The sequence below is a fragment of the Lipophrys pholis genome (assembly GCF_963383615.2).
Source record: "Lipophrys pholis genome assembly, chromosome: 13".
NCBI lineage: Eukaryota > Metazoa > Chordata > Actinopteri > Blenniiformes > Blenniidae > Lipophrys > Lipophrys pholis.
In genome coordinates, this window is record NC_137632.1 from 13,043,917 (window position 1) to 13,068,934 (window position 25,018).

The window sequence follows — 25,018 nt, forward strand, 5'->3', positions numbered from 1 at the left end:
ATTTTAAATAAGGTCTTCCTGGATGTATTTGAAAAAAATAAAAAAGTGTCGCCTGTCACGCTGTATCCCCCCCCCCTCATGTGCGCTGCGCTGCGCGCGCGCGAGCGAGCGTGTGTGTGCAGTCCGTTATTTTCCGGGTTGAGCTGCTGCTGAGCAGTTCTCCTGCTGCAGCTGCCAGCTGACACTCGCACCGAAGGAGGTGAGGTCAGTTTAGTCTCCCTCCCTCTCTTCCTCTCTCTCCTCTCGTCCTCCCAGCGTCTCTCTGCCGTCAGTCCGGGAGAGAGGCCGCTAACTAGCCGCATCATCATCACCACCACCATCATCATCATCATCACTCCCATCATCATCATCATCATGGCGGATCAAGGCGACTCCACGGCTCCGGTCCTTCACCCGCAACCGGCGCAGACGGCCAGCTGGCCGATCACCCGGGAGTCTTACCAGCTGCAGGAAGTGATCGGTGAGTACCGGGGAGGCGGCGGGCTCCGGGCCGGAGGCTGACAGGCGCCCCGCGGCTGCCGATCAGCTGGGAGAGACGGCCCGGGGCCTACCGGCGTTTTTCACATGCAGCAGCCTCCCGCAACGAGTTTCCAATGCGGATGTTCAACAGACTCATAGAGACGTGGTGCGGATCAAACCTCGCCTGCTGCGGAGAGTCTGTGGAAATGTCACCCTCAATAAGTACCGTGTGTTTTAATTTCTCTCAGAGAGCCACTGCAAGTGTCATGGCTCGGGTCCAGTTTATGAGCTGAAATCACAGATGGCTGTGTGAAAAACCTCCATGTGCCGGGCAGAAGTGGAGACAGAAACACTTGTACTCCTCCTAAGAGTGCCACAGCTGTCAACAGTATCGATTATTAGAATAATGTCAACGGTACTGCAGTGACAGCTGCAAGGTGACCATGACTGAAAAGTATTGGATCACTCCTGTTCTACACAGGAATAGAAGCTACAATTGAAATGTAATAAATAACATACATGTTTTGTATGATCGTGCTAAGTAGCCCTAGTGGTGACATGGTACACATGTTAACAGAGGGTGAAAAAAAGTTAATTCAAATCAAAGGAAGCTCTGTAGATTCCTACTCAACTACTGTGACTTTACTTTTCAACTGAAAGTACCCATTTGTAAAACTACTTTTTAGCCACATTTCATTGTTTTGTTGGTACCAGGCTCTCAATTCAATTTGCTCCTGTAAAATATAAACATGTGTATTTATTAAGTAATAATTAAAAGTAAACCGGTTGGTCGGTCACCTGTTGCAAATTCTATTGATGCATGAGTTAAATTACTTTCAAAATACAAATACTAAAGAAATACTAGTTATTTACAGCGTTGTATGTTTGTAATTTACACCCACCCTTGGTACTACTACTAATTACTACTATGTTTTGATGTTTATGTATTGAATGTGAAATCAGCATAAATAGTGGATTGCCATAAAAACAACCTTTTGGGGGAGTAACTAACTATTACTTTATATATTCATTCTGTATTTTCATGTATTAATTAGTAAAAAAATACAATCAAACCCAAGACGGTCATGATGGCATGTTTGTTTGACTATTAACACAGAAACTACCCAACAAATTGAAGTTACACTCATTGAGGAAAAGTACTGAGTTGTTAATGTGGAAAGTCTGAAAGTAGCATTTCATTCCTGATAAACTACTTAAAGGATTAAGGGTTTGACACTAATACGATATTGATGAAGTGTTTCAGTTCGTACTCCCTCAGCAGCTTTAAATTAACCAAGACATGCTCACTGGTGTCCTTGTCAAGCCTACCTCATATATAAAAGTGCACACATTCAGTGCAGCGGCTATTGAATGTTTATTTTATTCCAGTGTAGAGCTCACGTTAAGCTTGGTCATGGCAGCTGTTGGCATTTCCAATTTCCCTGCATTTCAAGGACGACAAAGTTCAAAATGTAAAGTTATTGGTAAGGATATTTTCACTTTGTTAATGTTGAACTGCGCTGATAAAAAGCCCGATACGATCTAAAACATCTGGAGTAATTTCCTTTTGTACTGCGAGGTGTAAAAGGAAGTTGTGAATATTTTTGGCAGATTTCTGTGTTGTGCAGATGAGCTGAAAGGTCATGTCAGTAGTGATAAGAACCAGCAGCACAGCTGTGCGCCGCTGACTGTGATGACTTACTGAGACCACCCCTCTCTGTACTCATAATCAGGTGGCGAGCAGTCGGATTTCTCGCGTATTCTACTTTGCCTTATCTGCTGCGAACACTTTGCAGGCCGTGTGTTGTTGTGTCACAGTGTCTCAGTGTGAACAACTCCCCACCCCCCCCCCCCTCAGCCGTGGCCTGATTTGTAAAGAGCCAAGTGAACAGCTCGTCATGTTGGCAATAACAAAAACAAACAAAACTTCCCTCTCCATATAAAGTTGGGCTCATCTTGTTTAGACGTTTCACGGGACACATATGAAAGACGATCTGAACACACACACGCACACACACACACACACACACACACACACACACACACACACACACACACACACACACACACACACACACACACACACACACACACACACGCACAGAGAGCAGGACAGACAAACGTGAATCCACAGAGTGAATTTCAGGACTCATCCAGCTGTGTGCGATGTGAGTCCCTCTTGGTGCCCCCCTCTTCATTTTTTTTTCATCGCTCTGTTGTGGCTGTGATTCCAGGCAGCGGGGCCACAGCTGTGGTGCAGGCCGCCTTGTGCACCCCCAGACAGGAGCGCGTGGCCATAAAGAGAATCAACCTGGAAAAATGCCAGACCAGCATGGATGAGCTATTGGTGAGTACAATAAATAGGGGTTATTTTCTCAGCCGAGTGTTTGTGTCCCGGCCTCTAATGCTATGTCACTACTCTCCCTGTGATCCATAGTGTGATTGTCTCCTTGTATCTGACAACTCGGTATCTAATAATGCGGTCCAGATTGTAATGATGGGCATTTTTGCTGTAAAGGTCCTCCTGCTGAGGAGTGTATAAATCTACTACTTTTCCCTGCTGGTTTGTTGCAGATTATTACAAAAAAAAAAAGAAGATGAAAAGTAAAATTTCCCATCATTTGTGTCAAACCAACAGAAAGAAATCCAAGCCATGAGCCAGTGCAGCCATCCCAATGTTGTGACCTACTACACCTCCTTTGTTGTGAAAGATGAACTGTGGTTAGTCATGAAGCTTCTGAGTGGAGGTAAGCGTCGCCTGGTCAGAATTCAAATAGTGGAGCGAATCACCAGTCCATCACTCTGCAAACACAGAGAAAGACACGCACACTCACCCGTAATGTTTCTACGGATAACAACCAACTGAAAAAAAGCTTGCTTTTTTTTGTAGGAAGCCAAAATATAGGAGCAAATCCATGCATATACAGAAAATAAAAACAACATGCAAACTCCACACAGAGAAGCACCTGCCACAGTTCAACCCAGATTTTATTGCCATGAAGCAACAGGGCAAACTACTTTATCACCCCGTATTTTATAAAGCCTGCTGCAATAACGTTCCTCTTCTTTTATCTTCATGGCTCCTGTTTGTGATTAATAGTGTCTAATGTTTGTACGGGTCATAAAACAATGTTGTGCTGATTCATTTCTCATTGCCTTGTGAAAAATATATATATATATATATTTTCTTTTGTGTCTTTTCAGGCTCAATGCTGGATATAATTAAGCACACAAATAAAGAAGAGGACAAAAGTCGAGCAGCTTTAGATGAACCTATTATTGCCTCGATATTAAAAGAAGTTCTTGAGGGACTGGACTATCTGCACAGAAATGGACAGATCCACAGGTAGTGTCTCTCTCTCACTGAAAATTAATCATTTAGTCATTATGTAAAGACAAAACCCTGAGTATACCAATGGAAGAAAATTAAACGTTGTTAGTTTGTTGGATAAAACTGTTGGAACTTGCCTAAAGAAGGGCTGCGGCTCAGTGGTTGTATCCGTACAGTTTCCTGGATTTCAAGGTCACAGAGTCCGGTTCAATCTTGATTCAGGCCTCAGGGTAGAGTCCTTGATGGTGAGGGTCAGCTGGACTCTACGAAGAATCAATGGGAGAATCAATCTCGCTCCACATGACTCGCGTTTGACAGCGTTTTGTTGTCCTCAGGGATGTGAAAGCTGGGAACATACTACTGGGAGAAGATGGATCTGTACAGATTGCAGGTTTGTTGAACGTGTTTGTGCGGTCGTGTTGTGACAAACACTTGAAATTACAAACGCATCCTTGCCTAACAGGTGGAATTAATTCCCAGGTTTTATCAGTTAATGTAGAGTAAATTCATATGTGTACATTGTGTTTTGTTTTGTTTTTTCTACCATTGTACATGCTCTTCGATGAGGCTTCATATAGTTCTTATTGAATCAGCCTGCTCTTTTTCTGACTTCAATAAAGCAGGTTAATGAACCACTTTCCTTTGTTAGTTCGGGTTAATTGCCGCCTGTTGCATCAGTTCCACTTTCCCGATGACGTGCACCATGGCTCATACATACACACATTCTTCTCATGTCACTGAATCGGGGGGAAAAGGAGTCAAAATGCCTGTTATTGATGCGTGGAGGTGTTTGTGCTGCTTAAAGACGGTTGTCGCCCAGTGAAGGTCATTTAATCACACCATGGAAATCATTAAAACCTTAATGGAGATGTACGTGTTTCAGCCGTTAGAGCCGGATGCAGTCCGAATGCTTTTAGATGAAGCTATTGTTTTAAAGAGCTGTGATCTATAAAATGATCTGCAGGGGGGGGGGGGGGGGGGGGGGGGGGGGGGGGGGGGGGAAGCCAGCTGTGAAGGCAGACACGTGTTACAAAAAGTAAAAGAAACTTTGGTGCTGGAGGTTAAACCACTTCATTTTCTTTTCACTGCGAGGAAGGCTTTCTGCTGCATTGAGACAGACAGCCGAGGTGTGGGCCTTTTGTAATTGCCTGAATGGAGTATGTAATTGTTGATACTGTGTTTTATTGAGGATAATTGCCAGTGAAAGTCGCTTGCGGTTTGCTGACAATTCCACTTCTTCAGTCTTTGGCACCGTGTTTCCTTCTATTCACCCAGTCAGAAATTGCCGAGCTGCAGTCCGGAGGCTGACCCGATCGCTGTCACAGTTTGTTAGGCCACTTAAACATAGCAAAGGCATGGTTAACACTTCATTAGTGAGAGGTCATTCAGGAGAAGAAAAAAACCCACGAACAGCTTTTATTGAAGTGATACAAAATGATTGTTCTGATCGATATCACAGAGCAGTGACCTGGATTCAGGTGAACGAAGCAGAGTGTTACAGAGGCCGAGTATCCTAAAGGAGGAGCAAATTAAAGTGCAGGTGGAAATATAATCAGAAATGATGTCAGAATTAAAGATATAGTGAGTGAAAACAAAATGACAATAGAGCAGATAAAGATACTTAAATAACACTTATTGTGCTGACAATGCAATTTTAAATGAGCTCTTTTTTTCCCCCCATCATCATATTGTGATTAAACTCTTCAATGTTCTTGACTCAAATGTTAACTTTTTTTTCACCCTTCTTCCATTCTCTACCAGATTTTGGAGTGAGCTCATTTCTGGCCACAGGGGGTGACATGACCAGAAACAAAGTTCGAAAGACCTTTGTGGGCACGCCCTGCTGGATGGCGCCAGAAGTGATGGAGCAGGTGAGTCTTTTTCATATCCAGACACGGTATATCTCCTCGTAATGTGGGGAATTGTGTTTACCTGAGCTCTTGGCGCGGAGTCGCGTCTTCATCTCGTCAAAAATTGTAAATCTATGTCTGCAGGTTCGAGGCTACGATTTCAAAGCAGATATTTGGAGTTTCGGGATCACGGCCATAGAGTTGGCAACAGGGTCGGCGCCGTACCACCGCTACCCTCCCATGAAGGTGAGTCACAAGTCTCTCCTTTCATTCAAACTGTGGGCGATCTTCTTCTTGCTCGAGCGGCATTGAAAAGATCAAAACTGTTGCTGTAAAATCTGTTTCCTTCTAAAGTGACTTGATTCTTTGACAATCCAGCATTATCAACAAAACCAGTTTGTCGCTAAATGTTTTAACTCGCTTTTTTTTTTTTTTTTGCTGTCGATTTGAAACAAAAACGCTTGAAAGAGGGAACCAGTTTAGTTTGAAAAACAAAACGATGTTGGCCTTCACTTTTCCTTTCATTTCCTACTTTGAGTGTCTTCTTCTCATTGGCTCGCCGGGTTGCTGCGTGGGCCGCGCTGACCGCTCTCTCCCGTCCTTTCAGGTTTTAATGCTCACCCTACAGAACGATCCGCCCACTCTCGAGACAGGCATTGAGGACAAGGAATTGCTCAAGAAATATGGCAAATCATTTAGAAAGCTAATAACTATGTGCCTTCAGAAGGATCCTGCCAAAAGGTTAGCCGCCTCCCACATATCTACTGCTGATGTAGAAAATATCATCAGATTCTGATGAACTTCTTTGTTCTGGGGTTTTCTCACTACTTCTTTTTTTTTTTTCTGAATTTTCAGGCCAACAGCCGCAGAGCTTTTGAAGTGCAAATTCTTCCAAAAGGCCAAGGTATTGTTTTTTTTTTTTCCCGTCTGAAATATTTGGTTCACCTTCTTTGTTTGCGTTTGTTGTTAATGTTGTTGTTTGTGGCCTCGTGCCGCCTCCGGCTCTCAGTGTGTATGTTCAGTACGTTTTGTTGGTTCATGGTGGTTATACATCAAACAACCCAGAGCATAAAAAGTCCACAAGGATGCAGGCAGACATTCTGGAGCAGTGGTTCCTGACCTGGGGTCCAGGACCCCCCCCCTTGGGTGCGTCAGAGGTCACAGGGGGGCTCGAGGCTTTATCTGCCCGGAGGCTGTAAAAAGTACATTTGCACTTGTCAAAGAAAATATGTTATGTGACACTTTCTTTCTTTTTTTTCTGCCGATATTTGGCGTCATTGTGATGTTGGTGTCAAATCTGCCATCAGAAAGGTCTGCGGCATTTCTTAGAGGCAAGCGAGGGGGCGCCGAGCATCTTTCCTACCTCCTGGACATTTGACTTTTTTATATAATTATAATGATCTCAAGCTTTTTTTAGAGACAAAAACAACTATGTAAAAAGTTGTGAGCGTCTTAAAATCATATCAAGAAGCCGATTAGTGTAATTATCATCCACTCATCCACTCGTCAATGAAAAAAAACCACAACTTGAAGTTTTCCTTTCTCATCCTTACATGCCGATTTGTTTCGTTCTGTTTATTAATTGTATCATGATTTGTTTTCTCATTTGTCCTTCAGAACAAAGAATATCTGGTTGAAAAGCTTTTGTGTCGCGCACCAAAGATTTCCCAGCGAGCGAAGAAGGTATGTTTACAGAAACATTCTCTGTAAAATAACTTGGTTATTGACTAAACATGAAACAAATTATGGCGGAGAGCGGGGACCGACTGAAGTGTCTCTCCCTCCGCCGGAGTGGTGCATTTACAGTCAACACAAGCTATGCATTCTGACTTTCTTCAGCACCTCAAACACTTTATGGCCACCCTTATGCGCAAATATGGGCCGCCGCGACATTAGAGTCAAGCGGGACATCGGCTACTCAGGCTTGCGTCAGTGGCTCCTGAGTGCAGCTCTCTCTGTGTGTGTGTGTGTGTCACATGAAAAGGAAAGCACGATTAAATGAAGTGTTAACGTGAAGCTGGTCCCAGTTTACCTTGAGGAAGTGCAGTTTTCAGGCACGGCGGACGGCCGGGACAGAAGCGGGAACAAGAGGGCCGTTGCCAGAAGGCAGAGTCGCCGAGCAGAGTTGGTGGAAATTCACCGACACGGTTCGGGTTAAATGGAGGACATAGTAAACAACCCTGCCATCGCGCCGTATGACGTTCTAATTACGCACAAGCAGAGCCGGGTGTCAATAGAGCGGGAGGGAACTATGGGGGCGTGGCACGATGTTGTTGGGGTTTTGTTGGAGTGGGATGTGGGAACTGCAGGCAGGTAACAGCCATAACAAAGAACAAAAAAAGGATACCTACAGCGAAAAGAGAAATGAAGAAGTCTGAGAGTGAGTTCTGTGACTCCAGTACATCCCTGCTGCCAGATTCTGACTCGGTCTGCACTTACAGTAATCGCAAATGATCCCAGATTAGATCTTAAATGAGTAACTGTATTTAGGATTTGCATAGCGTGCTGATAAGAGCAGATAGAATCAAATTATATCACTTTTCAAATGACCTTTTTACAAAGGAGAGTCCAAATACTGTGGAGGACATTTAGCCCAAAATGAAGATCACAATTAGTGAGTACTTACTGTAGTAAATACACTTGGGTTTTTATGTGTGGAGTTCTGTTTTAGGAGTGATATGCTGTGTGCAGCAAAATGTAGTCCGAGTAATGTTTGATTCTCCCGATCGCTTCAGATGAGAAACTGTGTGAGCTGCAGATCTGGTGTCCTTGTTGTTTTGTGCTGATTTGACCTACAGACGCATTTACATTATGAACTCAGCAACATTCCCCAAAGCTTGCAGAGACAAGCAATACTGCAGAAACGCTGTCGTCCCAGGGTGTTATGACCTCCTCATACCCAGCCGACAGTGGCCTCCCTCTCTCAGTTCTTGTATAATTACTTCCTAACCCTGGAGTGCACCTCCTCGCTATAAACAACTGCATTAGCTTTCTTGACCTCTGCGACGTGCAGTATTTTTTGCCCTCAGTCCTGTTGCACCTCTTGTTTCTCGGTATTCTTCTTCTGTTGGTTTGTCCTGTCCGGGTGTTTTGTCGTCATGGTAAACACACGAGACTCTGCTCCATGGAAACGAGCGCCGGCGAAGCTCGGGAGCGTAAAAGCCACACAGCTCGACGTCTTTAAAACAAAGTTTTAAAAGGGATCTGGCCTCTCCTTTGACATTCCCCAGCGAATGAAAAGGAGATGGCAGATTCTGTCACCAATAAAGTAATTTTATACGAATGCTTTACGTCATGAATGGAAGGAGGAAGTCTGAATTAAAGTGGGTAATGAGGAATAAAGGAAATTGCTTTGGAGTTCTAACAAACAGGGATTTGTTCTGGCTTGAGCCTTTTCGTCTTTCTCAAATATCAATGTGAAAAAAAAAAATCTGTTTGGTATAAAGCAGCGGTCTGCAACCTGCGGCTCTGGAGCCACATGTGGCTCTTTAGCTCTTCTGCAGTGACTACATGAAGTCCAAAAAAAGGCTAAAAGGGCAGAAAAAAAAAACCCAAACTAAAATGGTAAAAAGCTTAAATCACCATAAATGGGGAGAAAAAACCCCAAATGACTAGAAATACTAAAAAGAAAAGCTTAAAAAAGAGTGAGAAACATGCAGAACCGCTTTGAAGAAAGACAGAATTGTTATTAAGCTGTCAAAATTGTGAAAGAAAATTTCTAAAAAATAAAATAAAAAACAAGGGGGGAACCACTAAAATCAGAATTAAAAACAGCTGAAAATGTAATGAAATTAATTTTCGATTGTCAAAACGATACATAAAACTTTTTAAGCCACGTCAGCCTCACGTTAAAGGTGAAAGGTGCGGCGTGACTTAAATTGGATTTGGGGGAAACTGGAAAGTGACAGAAACTTGTCTTGTGGTCACTGAAGGGTTGAGGAGCGCTGGTATAGAGTCAAGGTTGAACCGCCAGCAGAGGGCATCCTGACACTCCAGATAAAGCACACTTGAGGAGAAAATTGCAGGCTTTATGTTTAAAGATTAGACATTAGTGACCGACAACCAGTGTGGGTTTGAACTATTGATTTTCTGTGTAATAAGAAGTGGCAAATTAGAAAAGGACTTTTTTATGGAGCGCTAATGAATGGTCTGGTGCACAAATGGTGAGCTGGAATTGGAATACTGATTGAGTTCTGCTTGGTTGCTTTCTGAAGCCTCGTATCACAAAAGAGGGCAGAATATGCTGCAGGTTCAGACTGTTAAGAAAAGCAACATTCTCCCATGCTGTTTCCCATGCCAGGTTTCACTCATGTATATTTCCCTACATGTGATTCTGAGAGGTGTTTTTTTTTTTTTTTAACTTGAGTGAATGTCGGTCAGGCAGTCATGCGTGGCTGCTGAGTGCATTGATCTGTGTCTGTTTTGCTCAAGGACCCTGAGCAGAACTGGGGGAGCCTTGATTCAATGTCAGGTTCGGAAAATAAACCTGACGCCAGCAGACGGGTAGTTGCTTCTTTAACTTTCCCTTGGTCTCGAGCTGGCGGATTGACGTGACCCTGTCACTAGTGGCTTCAAGTTGTGTGTGTTTGTGCGTGTGCGCTGTCTCTTCTGTAACACTGGCGCTCCCATATATTATCTCACAACGCTCGATTAGGCACGTGTTGCTTCACTTACCAGCTTTTCCTGTGGAGCTACTACAAATAACAGACTTCACCAAAACCTTCTGCTCTACTTATGGTATCTGTTTTGCCCTTATGGAGACGTTTGCAGTTTTTTTTTTTACCACTTGCTTTTTAGCCATGTTCACGTCTTACTGAACTCTTTTGAGTTTTTACTTTTGTACACTGTACTGAACCCAGATATTGTTATGATGACCAACATATATTACTATCATTGTAGCCTGAAAAATGTTTAGTTGTTATTTTAAGTAGATCATTTTTGACAATATTTAGTCTCCATCAATTGAAGGTGACATTAGAGATGCTTTGGTCAGTGTAACTAAAAGTGTATGTTAGTACAGTATAGTTTAGTGTAAAGTACATCACCGAAAGACTTAAATTGAATGTATGAGAATAAACTGGAATTATGGGTAAAGTACATGTGCAAATGATGACACTGGGAAGGGTTTTCTCAACATTCAACATGCTGGACGTGTGCTGTAACGATTCAGGTGAGGAGGGTCCCGGGCTCCAGTGGTCACTTGCACAAAACAGAAGACGGAGACTGGGAGTGGAGCGACGACGAACTGGACGAGGGCAGCGAGGAGGGCAAGGCAGCTGTGAATCGGGGCAGGGTAGGTGAGACTCCACGGGGGTATACGCTCTCTATTCTTATCAGATATTCATTTACACCGTCTCTCTGTCTGCACAGAAATTCAAATTGTGAGGTTTTTAAAGTGTCGCATGTCATGTTTAACCCAGAGATCAAACTGTTATACAACTTCCCCCTCTGTCTTTGACACTGTGCCTCCCCTCCCTCTCTGATTGGTTGGGTTTTTTTTTTTTTTTTGGGATAGCAGATGGCTTATCTCAGAGTCTGTCATGAGGTCGCTGTAATGAGCTGGAAGGATTTGAGTCAGGAGAAAGTAGACAACCATGATCAAAGAGCTCTTTGATAATGACACCTAGCTTTAATGCTGGATGCAATAAATATTACTCTCCCAACAGTCATGATTTAGATAAGTTATGCTGATAGTACTCCTCTACAAGGATGCGGTTTTAGTTATTAATCTCAAGCTTGCTGGTTTTTTCAACTGTATTATTATTAGTTGTTTTTTTTCAAATACAAAAAAAAGAAAAACTATGTGTGACCTGACATGTTGGATGGAGCACAAGAGAATTGTACATCCAGTGTATGAAAATGGAAAAAAAAAACAACGAAAGGACACATTACAAAAAGATGTGATATTGTACATCCTGTGTGTCTGAACCTGTAAATGTGTGTTTGATTTTTCCTCCAGTCACGAAGGGTCAAAGATGAGGCCAAAGATGTAAGTTAGCCAAAACTCTCATACACATATTTCAACATGAAATTAAATTCATTTGGTAGTGATGCTATTATTGAGACATAGTAAACCTTCCAACTCAGGCTGATGTTTACTGAAGAATCAATGAACTCTTTAATGAATGTTTATCTCTACACACTTTCATGCAATTTCTTCAAAACATGCGAGAGCTTGTTTAAACCCGTCTGAGAAAATCAACAAAGAGCTCCTCATTGGTTGTTTTCTAATTATTTCCCTGTGTTTTCTTTGTGGGACGAGCTCTGATTTGATATTTACCAAGGATGTAATAGCATTTGCACAATTATACCTCTCATTTTGTTCCTCCTAGAATGAGAATGCCAACAATGTCCCTATTGAAGGCTTGTCTATTCAGCATCCCCAGGTGAGGGATTCAGCAGCAGCACTAATTTGTCATGATTCAATGACCTTGATGCCACACTGATTGTGTGTTTGTGTACATCTCTGTCTGTGCACACGTTTCTGAGTGTGTGTGTGTGTGTGTGTGTGTGTGTGTGTGTGTGTGTGTGTGTGTGTGTGTGTGTGTGTGTGTGTGTGTGTGGGCACATGTGAGAATGTCGGTCTCCAGGAGAGACGCTCTCAGCAGTAATAACTCAGAGTAAATGGCTGCCTGCCTGACAGTGCCAGCTCAGTGACTGGGTGTATCTCATCTGAAGACTCACTGCCATTGTAACCCATTTTCTAAGGCTATTGTCATTTTTGAAAATGAGCCAAAACAGTCTGAGGTGTCGTCTCGTGTCCCAGTCAGGAATTAACTCTGACAGCGACTCAGCAGTCATTTCTTATCCCTAATATCCATTCCATGCCACATAAAGAAACCATTTGTAATCTGGTATTGATAACAGCCACAGTCCCTTCCACAATACACCTTCATGTATTGTTCCTTGTCTTTTCCTCTCACGACTTTCCCTGCGGCTGCAGTAATAGACGTTTGTCAGTACAAAACGCACAACACCGCCTGTCCGAGTGTGCTTTCACTGTTGCACACGCGTCTGGCTTCGTCTGACTAAATGTTCTTTTTTTGTTTTTTTTTACGGCTCCTAATACTTTGCTTTATGTGAGAATAATTTTGCCTGTTTGATTTTGAAAGCATAGCGAACAAGATGAAGCTCTTCCTCAGATGATATTTTGTCACGCAGGTTGAACCATATGAGGATGCACCCTGCATTCCAGGTGCTGTGAACATGGTGCTGCGGCTAAGGTGAGATTGTCTTTTCTCCTTTCAGACAAGAATATTGGGCACACGAAAGAAAAGTTCATTGCATGTCCGCTCAGTGGAGTGTTTCACATCACTGACTCCCTCTCTTGGTGGGATTGGCTGTTTCTTTTTTTCTTTTTCTTTTTTCCATATGTGTGTGTGCCTCACTTGGAAGACAAAAAAAAAAACAGAGAAAATTACAGCGAGGAGATGCAGCAACAGACAGCCAATTGTGCATTTTTTTTTCGGGACAGAAAGCCTGCCTGTAGCTCCCTGATGAGCTGGTTGCTGAGCACACTTTTGCTTGAACAGACATCTGAAGGTCCCCCTGCAGGCACCGTGCATAGCAGAGGAAACCATTTCATTCTGTGCAATTACTGACAAAACAGTGGTCTGGCTGTAACAGGTGGCGTCTGACTGTTTACTGGTGGCGAGGCCGTTTCCCCGAAGCCGGCGATGGAAACAAATACGCGGCGCTCTGATCGGGCCCTCTGCTATTTAACTCATCTTCATTTTAACCGTTCATCTCGCAACTTATGTGATGAATTATCTGCGGATGCGATCTCGGAGTTGACAGCCTCGGCTTTTGTCGCAGCGCATATTAAATGTAAAAATCCCGAGCAGGGTTGTCATAATGTGTCGCTGCGGAGTCATGCATCAGAGCAATTAATTCCCACACAGAAGCTCATTCACTGCGTTTAGTATCACGGTGACATTTGGCTGTCAGGTCGTTCGGGTTTGTCAGCCGTGTGATGGATGTCCTTTTAGATCGAAGTCCCAAAGCCGAATGTTTTATTTATTAAATAATACATTTTTTAATTTTGAAAAGGTACGTGTTTGGAAAGCAATTTTCTTCTGCGACATGCTCATCTATTAATAACAATTTTTTTCTTCATCACAAGAAAAAAAAAAAAAACACTTTACAGATTGTCTTATATTTGACGCGACTGGAAAATAAATGTTTCTGCCGACGATAAGAAAAGCAGATGCTTCTACGACTTTAAATGAATGGCTTTTCAAGTATTTGATTTGGTATTAGTTCAGTCTGCTTTCAGAATTCACATCTGAATGAAAATGGATTTGACTTCTGCTTCTTGCGGAGGAGATTTTTATCTGGTGGGCCTCAAAGTGAATCAGCACAGGAGGTTTAATAAGATGAGAGGCCGCATTCATATTTCGGGCTTTTCCTTGGCTGCACTCCTGTGTTCTGGGGGCAGAGTGGGAGATATTTATGGATTTCATGAATCGTGCGATGCGGCCAATGCAAAAAAAAATTAAAAATAAAAGCGTGTTTTCAAGTCGGCCGATCAAATCAAAGCCTTTTTTCGGTTAATATCCATGCAGATGCAATTTATGGCAGTTTTTACGCGTGTTTTTTAAAGATTTCAAATGTTTTTTCTGTCAAACTGGCATCTTTAGTGTGAACATCACTGAGTTACTGCTGAAGAGAAAAGTCACGGGAACCAGTAATGAGGGTGGCCCATCACCCGCTGAAGTCTAAGTTTTGTTTATCCAACATCAGTCCGCTCGCCGAGCGTCAAACAAGTACTTTGAAGGCGGCTGAATAATCGGCGTTTTTGCTGTTTTATCGCTGTCAATCACTTTTTATTGTTGTTCTAAACCCAGATCGCATCGTTCGCTGTACATTCTTCTTAATTGTCAATTAAAAACTGGAATTGTTACGAAACTAATTTGTTGTTAAAAAACAAGATGTTTGTGACAACGTCAAGATTTAAATGGGGCGACGGTATGAAAGCAACCGAGAGACAAAGTAAACAGCTAATTGGTCTCCTCTCCTCTGAGAAGAGAGTTCGAGCTGATTAACATGAGTTTATGATAATATCATCTCCACGGCAGCAGGGAGGGGAACAGCAGCAGCAGCACAACTATGATTGGATTATTTTCAACATTTTGTTTGAAACTTGCACGTTGTGTTTTTTTTTTTTTTTTGCATTTTTCTTCCCAAAGGCATCCAGAACTCTTGAGAGTAGCGACGTCAGCAGTTTAAGGAGGAGACGCTCGCCTGCAAATGGTGACTCGCTGCTGGCGCAATGTCACTGGAGCTTAAGTAGCCAAAATAGGACAGATGCAAATTGATTTTCGCTGAGCTGTTTAGTCAAGAGGTGACATTTCCTTGTGTTTCTAAAGCCTCTTGTTCATGACGCATAGCTGGAAGTCGGAAAGTGTCAGCTTAGCTTTCTGGAATATTTCCCTTTAATTTAGGAGAAAGATGGTGTGTGTGAGTGTGAGGAAAAATAGGGTGCTACTTTCATCCCGCTCTGTATTCGGATGAACTCAGGAAACATTTATTTGATCTATTTGTCTTCGCTTGTTCTTTTTTTTTTTAACTGCATGACAGTTTTCCTGAAGTGTCCTTCCTGTATGACACTTTACTTTTACTACTTAGCCACATTTCAAGGCCTCAATGAAACAAAGTGAGACAATTCTCATTCCTTGCTTTTCATGGTAACTCATTCGTCATCATGCGATTATGATCATTCAGATTCATTCAATAATGAACTGCGATAGCTTCTGTGGTGAGCTTTCTTTATACCGCACTGGCAGCACATCTAAGGTGCCGTATGAATAAAGACTGGAGATGGACTGATTGAAAAAAAATAAAATCTGAAAATGAATACCTTGGTTCTGTATTTCTCCTCTGCACATAGAACATATTACAATCTGCTCACTGTTTGGTTGTCATCCTTTCTCTGCGGGCTGTAACTACGATGATTTTTAATTTTTTTTAAAGAGTATGTGAACAGCCAGGGCTGGTGAAAACTCTCCCCTCACAGCGAGAGGCTCCCCCGTTTCAGTCCAGCTTGGTCTGCTGAGCTCAGTTTGCATGTTCTCCCTCTGCTTCTGTGGGGTTTTTTCTCCTGCGACTTCACTCTCCGCCCACAGTGTTTAAAAGTATTAACATTAGATTAGCCAATTAAGTGAACTGCCTGGAGCTGTGTATGTATGTTGGTTTGCTTGTGATGGAGTGATGACCTGCTCAGGTTGAACTCTGATTTTGTCCCTAGTCAGCGGGGATGGGCCCTGGCGACCTATGACCTCAAGAACGGATGCAATGAGCTTGTTAGTTCTGCTGTGATCAAAAGGATCTCTGAGGTGATCGCTGCCGTCAACATTGTGACTTGAACCCTAACGATAGAATGAAGCAGGACTGGTGTAGTTCTATGGAAGTTTCATTCGTGTAAACGCGGGATGGCAGACTGTAAAGGTGGTTGATTTGCACATTGGCGACATTCCCGCCACTTGACTTGACTCCATCATGTGTCTCCTGAGCCGTTGGTGAGTTGTCGGATAGTGGTAAAGGAAGAGAAAATAAATAAACATGCAGTGTTTTTGCATTTAGTCCAGCACGCAGCCGTCTTGTGAAGTTTATGTTCCAGAGCGGCGGCGCTGCACAGTTTTGTTTACTTATTTGACAACTTTTGAAATGTCAGCGTGAATGCAAAGCAAAGCAAAGCAGAGTGCAAACTTTTCTCTCTTTTTTTTTTTCTTCCCCCCAAACCTGAGTTGAGACGAGAACAACGCACCACAAGCGAGAACACTGGTAAAGTCTGTAGTCGGAGTGCGAAGCAACATTGGAAATAGAACTCCTCGTTTTATTTCTGCTTTCTTGACGTCGTAAAAATGCTGGTGCCAGAGCCTTGGGTTGCCCTTATGTAAAGACTGGGCTCATGGGTTATTTAGTAAATAAAGCCGTGGAACATTCAACAAGTGTTTCACATTTTTGTTTTCTGGAATTGCCCTTGATGCCTTTAAACAATTCTTCAACCTGCTTTACATTTTTTGCCTTTCGGCTACAATGTGAACTCTGATACTTTTCTCTCTCCACATCTAACATCCGTGTTTGTATTCAATCAGGACAGAACGTAAACAAAACAGTCTAACAAACTCATCCAGCTTTTACACCGCAGGGTGTTTTCTTGGCTTTGGCATCGTGGTGTGCAACATATTCAGCATTTCCTCCTCAAAAAATACTCCAGAAAACCTCTGACAAACACGGCTCTGCTGAAGCCTCTGCAACCAGACAGGCTCGGTTGTATTTATTATGTTTATCTATTTTAAGTCAGCCTGTTCTTGTTTTGGTAGAAAATCAGTCCTACTACATTATTGCTACGCTTTACTTGCATACATCGTTTTTTTTTGTTGCTGTTTTTTTTTTAGAAAACTGGCTCATAAACCCAGAATTGCCCTGTGAGGTGATAGTATAATCTCATATATGCAAACGGTGCTTTAGGGAAAAATCCCGATTTTACTTTTGAACTGTGGAATCATTAAAGCTTTAGAGGTTTAGTGCAAAAGGTCTGCTATATATGGCTAATCCCAGATGGTCCCGGTGTATTCTGACAGAATGCTTCCTGAACCGTCTCTGGGCTTTCTACAGAGGAGGCAGATTTGTGGCGTTTTTTTTTGTTTTTTTTGGGGGGGGGGGGCAGGGTTATGATCCATCTGACATGCATGTTGCCTCATCAGCCTTGGCAACATGCACCGCCTGCCTCCACTGCTGGGAAAGGAGGTGTTGTTGTTTTTCACATCCATCTGCTCCAATTTTTTTCTTTTACTGCCACTAAATGAATTTCTAAAATAAAAAAAGATAAAAAAAATTGTAAGGTTGACACAAAGGGACGGTAAATCCTGATTTTCACTTTCATTTCTCGAGACTTGCTGCTAACAAACTTAACTATTAACTATAAATACGACTTTGGTTCTGCGGCGTGTTGAGATATAAATCTCATTTAGAATGAAGGCTGAGTGACGACCATGGGATTTATGTTCCTTGAATACAAACCAAATGAACCTTCTCCTCCCAGCAGGTGTCTTTTTTTACATTTTATTTTGATGTTTTTTGGGAGTCAGGCTGGCATAGTCGGCTCCAGAAAGCATCTCTTCCACCTGCCACAGTGAAAGACAGATTCCCGATGCCTGCGATGCAAATGAACGCAATTGAATGTTGCAAAGACGCCGACAGGAAGGCTCCGTTTCTTAGTGAAGTGAAACTGGCAGGATGTATGTACACATTTCTCTTCACATTTGACTGCAGTTGTCAATTGAGTTTATACTCTACAGGAAGTTTTCCCCCCCAAACATTTGTTATAGTTCCTCTTTTTACACAGTATGTTTCAGTGGATGTCAGCAGCAGAAGTGGTTCGACTGCTGATACTTTCATCCAACTCTGAATGTGGAAAAACTACACTACACACATGTCCGGTACCATTTCCCCGCTCTTGCTTTGCCTTTAACCGTATATTCTACCATAGTGCCACATTCCAATGCCTCTCTTTACATTGATTCCAGAGAGTCATCGATTAGTTAACTTTGCTGTGGGAGCTATTTTGGTGAGGGTTTTTTTTTTTCTGTAATAAAACACTGAGAAAACATCATAATTCTATTTGTTGGTAGAGTGAAAATGAGAATTACCACCCTCGTGCTGTGTTTCTCCTCAGCATCACAGAGCATTTTAATGTCTGTCCACTGTTTGGTTTTGCAGCTCACAAATTCCCTCCTACATTTTACTCAAAGCTCTCTTGCATTGTTTGGAGTTAAAAAAAAGAAAGAAAAAGAGTCTAAAAAGCTGTTGTTGTTTTTTTACTGGCTTTGCAATGACTTCGTTGTTGGAGACTAAAACAGCATTTACATTTTTGAGTGAGAAGAAATATGTCCAACCTTGTAGAAATTATATAATAAGTAATAATAAAGTCAACAAAACTGTAAACTTTTCACTGGAAATGACATTGAATTATTGCACGTGATTACACACTGTACATAGTAATCATCCAGTAAGATAATTTGCGCTGAAGTATGCATGAAAAGAGTGTTTGGCCTTTTTGTGGCTGGTTTGTACGTCCTCCAATGGTGCATTTGAAAATTTCCACTCTTCCTATATGAGTAGTCTCACTTCTCCGTGGAGTCACGAGGCACGTTAGACAACACAAGATGAACCTTGGTAATGATATTTACACACGTCACTTCAAAACAATGCTTTTGTTTTAATAGCTGCCAAACAAAGACAGACTAATCCTTTAAATGTGGCTATTTTCCACCTTCGTGGTATTAGTGTGTCAGAATAATACGATTTCTCTTGTGACAACAGAAACTCCAGACATATAAAGAGACGCTCAATTTGCTGCTCTTGCTCTTCTTAAGTTATTAGGTATGATCGTTACACTCAGATGTTTGAACTTCCCGCTTTCATGAACGCACCATTAGTAGCCTCAATCTCTAAATATTTGTTGGAGACAGCAGGTCTGATGCGGTTAAATGAAGCACACATTGTGTCTCAACTCGTGGCACTGCTGTCAGAGCAGATATGCAATCCTAAAAGGGAAATAAGCACCTGAAAAACAAAGCTGGAAAACCTTTGAGGGAATGAATGGCAGAGTTTCTGATCTATTTTGGAAATGCTGCAAGAAACCTGATAGACAGACAAAATGACAGTCGCCGAAGAAGCACTGAATCAAAATAACCGCATGACAACTTATTTGTGACTCTCGGGAGGCCTGCTCCAGTGGTGCAGAGTCGGGTCCAAAAAGGAACAAGGTCCTGATGACTTTATGTTGTAGTGATGGACCGTCTGGGGTCGGTCTGTTGTGAAGTGAGGACTGTTGGCGCTGCGGACTGGGCTGGAGAAGTTATGCTTTTTGGCTCGCAGCCGGACGTGACCGCTCGTCTTTGGAGATGAAGTGTTCCTCATCTTGTTGCTTGGTGTCGTAGACGTCTGGTTGTGTTTTTGGCTCGCATTCCTGCAGAACTCCTAAAACACTGCCGGTGGTGTGCAGAAAGACACCCCTCCACCCCATCATCACATCTCCTTGTTTACGGCAGACATTTTCATCTCCTCAGACATGAACTCGTGTCTGTTTTCTGCAGCTCAGTCACGTCCCTGCTCCGTCTATGTGGAAAGAAAACACACAAAAAAAGGCAGAAATGTAAATTTTACCTTTCAGGGATCACTTGAGCAGTCACACCCACTCATCTCTTTATTTTCCAGGAACTCCAAAAAAGAGCTGAATGACATCCGGTTTGAATTCACTCCTGGACGAGGTAAGAGCCTAAATCACCGGGTAGCATGCTTCCCTTCATTCATGACAGCATCCACACACTGTCAGAACCGCTGTGTGTGTGTGTGTGTGTGTGTGTGTGTGTGTGTGTGTGTGTGTGTGTGTGTACGTGTGTGTGCGTGTGTAATGGGTAATAGCGCCGTGCTCCGGAAAGCATCTAATTCAACACATAACACAATTACCTGCTGAGTGGAACGTTATTATTTTTCCTGTTCTTCTCTCACAAGACACTGCTGATGGCGTTTCCCAGGAACTATTCTCCGCCGGTCTCGTCAGTGGGCACGATGTCGTTGTTGGTAATGTTTTCCACCTCCATATTTTTGAAAATTGTGCTGGAATATAAAAAGTAATTTACGATACACCATTACCGTTAAAAACATGAAGCCCTGGATCTAAAAGCTATTATAAGAGATGGATTCATGTCATTTGGGGGAACTGGACATGAGAAAGAATAAGAGCTGATAATGAACTTAGATTTATTCCTGCTTTGTTGTCAAGCAAGGGGTGTTAAACACATGACCTGTGGCCCAAAGCCGGCCAGCCAGCGGGTCCAGTCCGGGCGAGCTCTGAAATTATAACCTAAACATTAAACATTCACTGAAGGGAATATGGTTTCCAATTTGTTCATTAGAGATCTCACTGTGTTTGGAGGAGAGGTCATATCTTCCCTAAAAGATCTAAGTTGAGAGATCAAGCAGAGTAAACTATCCCCCTTAGAAATCAGAGTCTTATGTCGTGTTTTTTTCAGAGTAATACATTGTCGTTTCTCCCTCCCTCGACCTTTTCTCCTACAGTTGCTGCTAACCTTCAAAGGATTGTAGACGACCCCACTACCTACAAAGTATTGACCTTCAAGCTGGTGAGTTTCTGCGTGATTGATGCTTGACGACAGCCGGCCGGGGCTCGTCGTGCCAGACAGCGTCCGGCCGCAAACGGGCTTGTTGATGGAAGGTTCGGCGAGGAATGTTAGCGCCGGAGATATTAAGAATGCCAGAAAGAAATAGCTTCGGCATGAATCAGCTTCACTCACTAAAGATTTTTCAGACTCTTGACACAGAGAAATTATTTTTTTTTTTTTAACAGAAGTGAGGCGGACACGCGGAAACACAGAGACGTACAATAATGGAATACCAATATGTTTTCACTGTAAATGCCAATGTGACAAAGCTAAACATTTGGCAGGTTATACACGACTCAGTCTGCCCATATTCTGCTTCGTTACGAGATGCATGTGATGCTGAGCTGCGACACTTAATAGAGGCAAGCCAAGTTTATTTGTTTAGCACTTCTCTTATGCAAGGCAATTTAAAAATGTACATAAATACCGTGCATATACACGTACTCTAGCAAAAACAAATGATTTAAAACATGAAATATGATCGTATGAAATCATAATAAAAAAGTGTACACTTCCAACACAAATACGGTAATTTCCTTTCAGTTGTTTGTGATCTGTGTTTGATGTTGGTCCGGTTATGAGCCGTTGGCCTGGCGGAAGACGATCGAAGCTTGAACATAGAAGGCGTGCTGCGCCCCGATCACATCCTGACTCAACTCCTTTAATCAAGTCCAGTTCAGGAGGGGTTTCTGTGACGTGCTGTGTTTTCTAACAAACAAGACCGAGGTCAAATGGCTGAAACAGCCGTACATTGGGAAAATGCAGCACGCACAACACAGTTTGGTTTGGTTTCTATTTGAATATGTACGATGTCCAGGGAGGTTTTGTTTTTTGTTTGTTTTTTTTCCATTGTGGAGAGGCAAAAACAAGATTTGGACTTGTCAGAAAGTGCAATAGGTCAGACCCAATTTCAGCCCCCAGATACAATTTCCACAGCAGCAATGTTTCCCTTTCTGCTGGTTTGACGCAAAGATTCAATCTGCTCAATCGTAATTGAAACGGCTGGTTCCGGTTTGTTTATTTGTGCTGTGCAGAGTTCACCTGGGGGTCGCCCAGTCCGAGCACACTGATGATCATTTTTGCGAAGCAGACCTCCTCTGCTTCTTCAGCTTCGACTGCCTGGATTAGATGAGACAAGGACTAGCTGGATGTTACGTGGGTCCTTTTCCGGAGTCTCTCAGGAGCTCCGCCACCTGTTAGAACATGGTTCATAAGGGATTTTCGTGAGAATATGTAAGTGATACGTGATTGAACTTTGTGCCGTTGTGAGTAAACAACATCTGTGCTTTGAGACCCGCCGAGTGACCTTTCTGCCATGTTTGCCTTGTCAGCAGCGAGACTGTGTTTGCAGGTGGACAAGCCTCTAGAGAGTGACGGCTGGGACGGACACGCCATGTAGATATATGGACACGCTTTAGTTTTCCATATGGTGACTGTGCTCCACTGCAGGCTGCGTAAAGTCTCTCACTGCAGCTCAACTCTGCCTCCCTAAAATGAAGAGTTACGAGGGTTGATGCCACAAAACCCAGGGAGTGAGAATAATTACCCTCGCGAGGGGAACAATTCATAACACTTTATGCAGTGGATTTATGGCGTGGGTGGCACTGTAGCACTTTTATGACTGAACTGAACAAGAGCTCACTACAAACTGTAAGCTCAGGAAAACCGACTTCTAATAAAAGCATCTGCATGTTGATTGGACGACTGAGCAGCTGTCAGACCCCCCCCGCCCTGCCCCCCGCCCCCACACAGATGAGATGTGAATCGCCGGTCGGCTGGTGTTAGGTCACCTATTCACACTCAACACTTTCTTAAGAATATCTGAAGGAGAATGTATTTTCATCCAAACAAATCTGCATGGGAGCAGCTCGTAGGTGAACTGAGGTGCTGGGAGAAGCATCGACGCTGCGCCTTTAGTTTGGTTTTGGTTTACAACCACGCCTTAATCATTTTATTCTAAAAATCGATAGGCTGATAGGCTCAGCCACAAGAGCATCTGTGGGGTCAGCCACTGATGTTGGGCGATAAGGCCTGGCTCGTATTCAAGGCTTACTGTTAATCACAAAAAGTACTGCATGGAGGTAACGTCAGGCCGCCGCGCAGGCTGGTCGGCCCTGGAAACTTCTCTCAACTGACCTTGAGGAGACTGTTGTGCAACAGCGAGATGATCCAAACTGAGAGCGCCTCTGTGGCGTTAAGATTTACCTGAGCTGGAATCAACCTGAGACCTAAATACAACGTCATGCTGAAAGTACTGTGAATAATAGAGCTGGGTGTAATGCCGCGGACATACTATCGGCCAGCAAATGTGACCTACTTTGTTCCATCGACGAAAGTCTTGAAGAAATAAACTTCCAAACATTGTATTTCTAATTTGATCGTAATCCAATCTCGGGCTTCTGTAATCTGATGTATCGCTGCAGCCATGGCGATGATACTCGCCTCACTGATGAGGTATTGGCCAAAGCATAACCAACCCTCATTATTCCTATTTAACGCAGTCGTGAAAGCTATAATCTATATTTAATACAAATCAGTCGATTGCAGGACGAGGCTGAGGTCTCATCGCCCGGCTCCGTACCTCGCCACAGCTTCTCGTAGCTTTCAGGAGGATTTCCACTCTCCTCTTTTCTTTTATTACCCAAAACTAAAACACTGTTAAAATCAAACAAAGTTAAAGAGTCACTGTTTACAATTAGTGGTCCAACACTTGCTAGGAAACCAAGAAACAACTAATGAATACTATTGTTGTTCCAAGTTCGGTTTGTAAATGAGTTTGACCGTCATTCTTCAGTGACAGTTTTGTTTCCAGACAGTTTATTCTTTTAATTATTTTGAACCGGAGCCAAAGTAGTTAGAATTGGTTTTTGTTTTCCTTTCTCCTTTAGAAAATCCAAAGGTCTGTGTAAATGGTGTAAAGTACACGGCCTGATGTCCGAGCATTAGTGTATTTGGCCTTTTCAGATTCCACTTTTGGTGCATTACCAACAGATAGTGAACAAAGTATTATCAGTATTCATGCTTGTGTTTTGGACACAACATCGGCTGAATCAATTACGGTCACATTTGTCATTTCCATTAAGAACTAATGTGATTTCAGTGCACTTCCCCGTTGCACGTGTGACTGCAGATGTGCTGAGCAGCGGTGAAAGTGACAGCTGGAGGTCCAGAGTTGCGGCGCAACAAACACAGCGTTTGTGTGATAGCGTGTCTTTCACCTGTTTAAAATATTATCTGTTGTCAGATCTGAAATGTGTCTGTATGTCGTTCATAAGTGATGTCCTGTACATCCGTGGGTGTTGTCATGCTCTGGAGATGCCATATGGAGGTTGTGCTGCTGTTAATTGGTCAAATCAAGAGGAAGAAATCTCCTAAAAAAAAAAACTGCCGGAAAAAGCAAAAAAACTTCAGCTCATAGTTCAATTTTGTGTAAGAAAGCAGCCTTGGCTCCTATTCATGTGCACCTTTTACAGTCCACTCTTAAAGCATGACGGAAACACTGTGGCGTCAGTCTTTGGTCAATAGTCCAGCTTTCTAAATCTTTTTTTGCTGAAAGGGTTTCATCAATTTGCCTTCTCATTTAATGTGTACACAGATGTGTCTCTATGTAAGTTGGTCTGAACAAGAAAAGACTTTTTATATGTCCGTCAGCTTTTGTCCAGTTGAGTGACCTTTCACCCCCCCCCCCCCCCCCCCCCCCCTCCCCCCCAACATGCGCAGGTCTCCGGCTGTGATGAGACGGAGATCCCGGACGAGGTGAAGTTGATCGGCTTTGCCCAGCTCAGCGTTAGCTGATGGTCTCTTCATTCCCACAGCAGGTGAGACGGGGGAGTCAGTTCAGGGCAGACAGACTGAGGAACACACCTCCACCCCCCCACCACCACCCCCAAGAAACTCACTCCCTGATCCTCCCTCGCTCCTTCTCATCTTCCCGGAGGCTGAGCTCCGCCACCACCCTGACCTGCACCTTTTTAGCTCCGACCCCCCCCCAACCCCATGCTCACTGCCCCCCCCCCCCCCCCCCCCCCCCCCCCCCCCCCCCCCCCCCACCCACCCTCCCCTGACCCTTAACTTTAATGACATTCCACCGCCCAGCGCACAGACCGGGATCCAGAGACCGTCCTGGAGCCTAAAAGATGTACTCAGGTGGCGAAAGAGGGTGATTAAGATGTAGCTGCGAATGTTTT

At 43.2% G+C, this 25,018-nt stretch overlaps 1 protein-coding gene across 1 annotated transcript; it reads left to right on the top strand.

Annotated features, from left to right (window-relative positions):
• The first annotated feature begins 89 nt into the window (after positions 1–89).
• Positions 90–24,818, top strand: stk39 (serine threonine kinase 39). Its single transcript, XM_080478037.1, has 18 exons — positions 90–460; positions 2,694–2,806; positions 3,098–3,206; positions 3,664–3,805; positions 4,126–4,181; positions 5,552–5,661; positions 5,785–5,886; positions 6,248–6,381; positions 6,496–6,544; positions 7,258–7,323; positions 10,811–10,933; positions 11,600–11,629; positions 11,973–12,026; positions 12,802–12,863; positions 19,864–19,916; positions 20,161–20,229; positions 20,728–20,792; positions 24,552–24,818. The coding sequence occupies exons 1-18, from the start codon at positions 355–357 to the stop codon at positions 24,624–24,626; spliced, it is 1,518 nt and encodes a 505-aa protein (XP_080334163.1). The 5' UTR covers positions 90–354; the 3' UTR covers positions 24,627–24,818.
• The last annotated feature ends 200 nt before the right edge of the window (positions 24,819–25,018 follow it).

What these genes read in the sequence shown, in the direction of transcription:
- stk39 (XM_080478037.1), top strand. Translation starts at nt 355, where the DNA reads ATGGCGGATCAAGGCGACTCCACGGCTCCGGTCCTTCACCCGCAACCG. An exon ending in CCAGCATGGATGAGCTATTG is followed by an intron (nt 2,807 to 3,097) that starts GTGAGTACAATA and finishes TCAAACCAACAG; the next exon opens with AAAGAAATCCAAGCCATGAG. An exon ending in CGCCAGAAGTGATGGAGCAG is followed by an intron (nt 5,662 to 5,784) that starts GTGAGTCTTTTT and finishes CTATGTCTGCAG; the next exon opens with GTTCGAGGCTACGATTTCAA.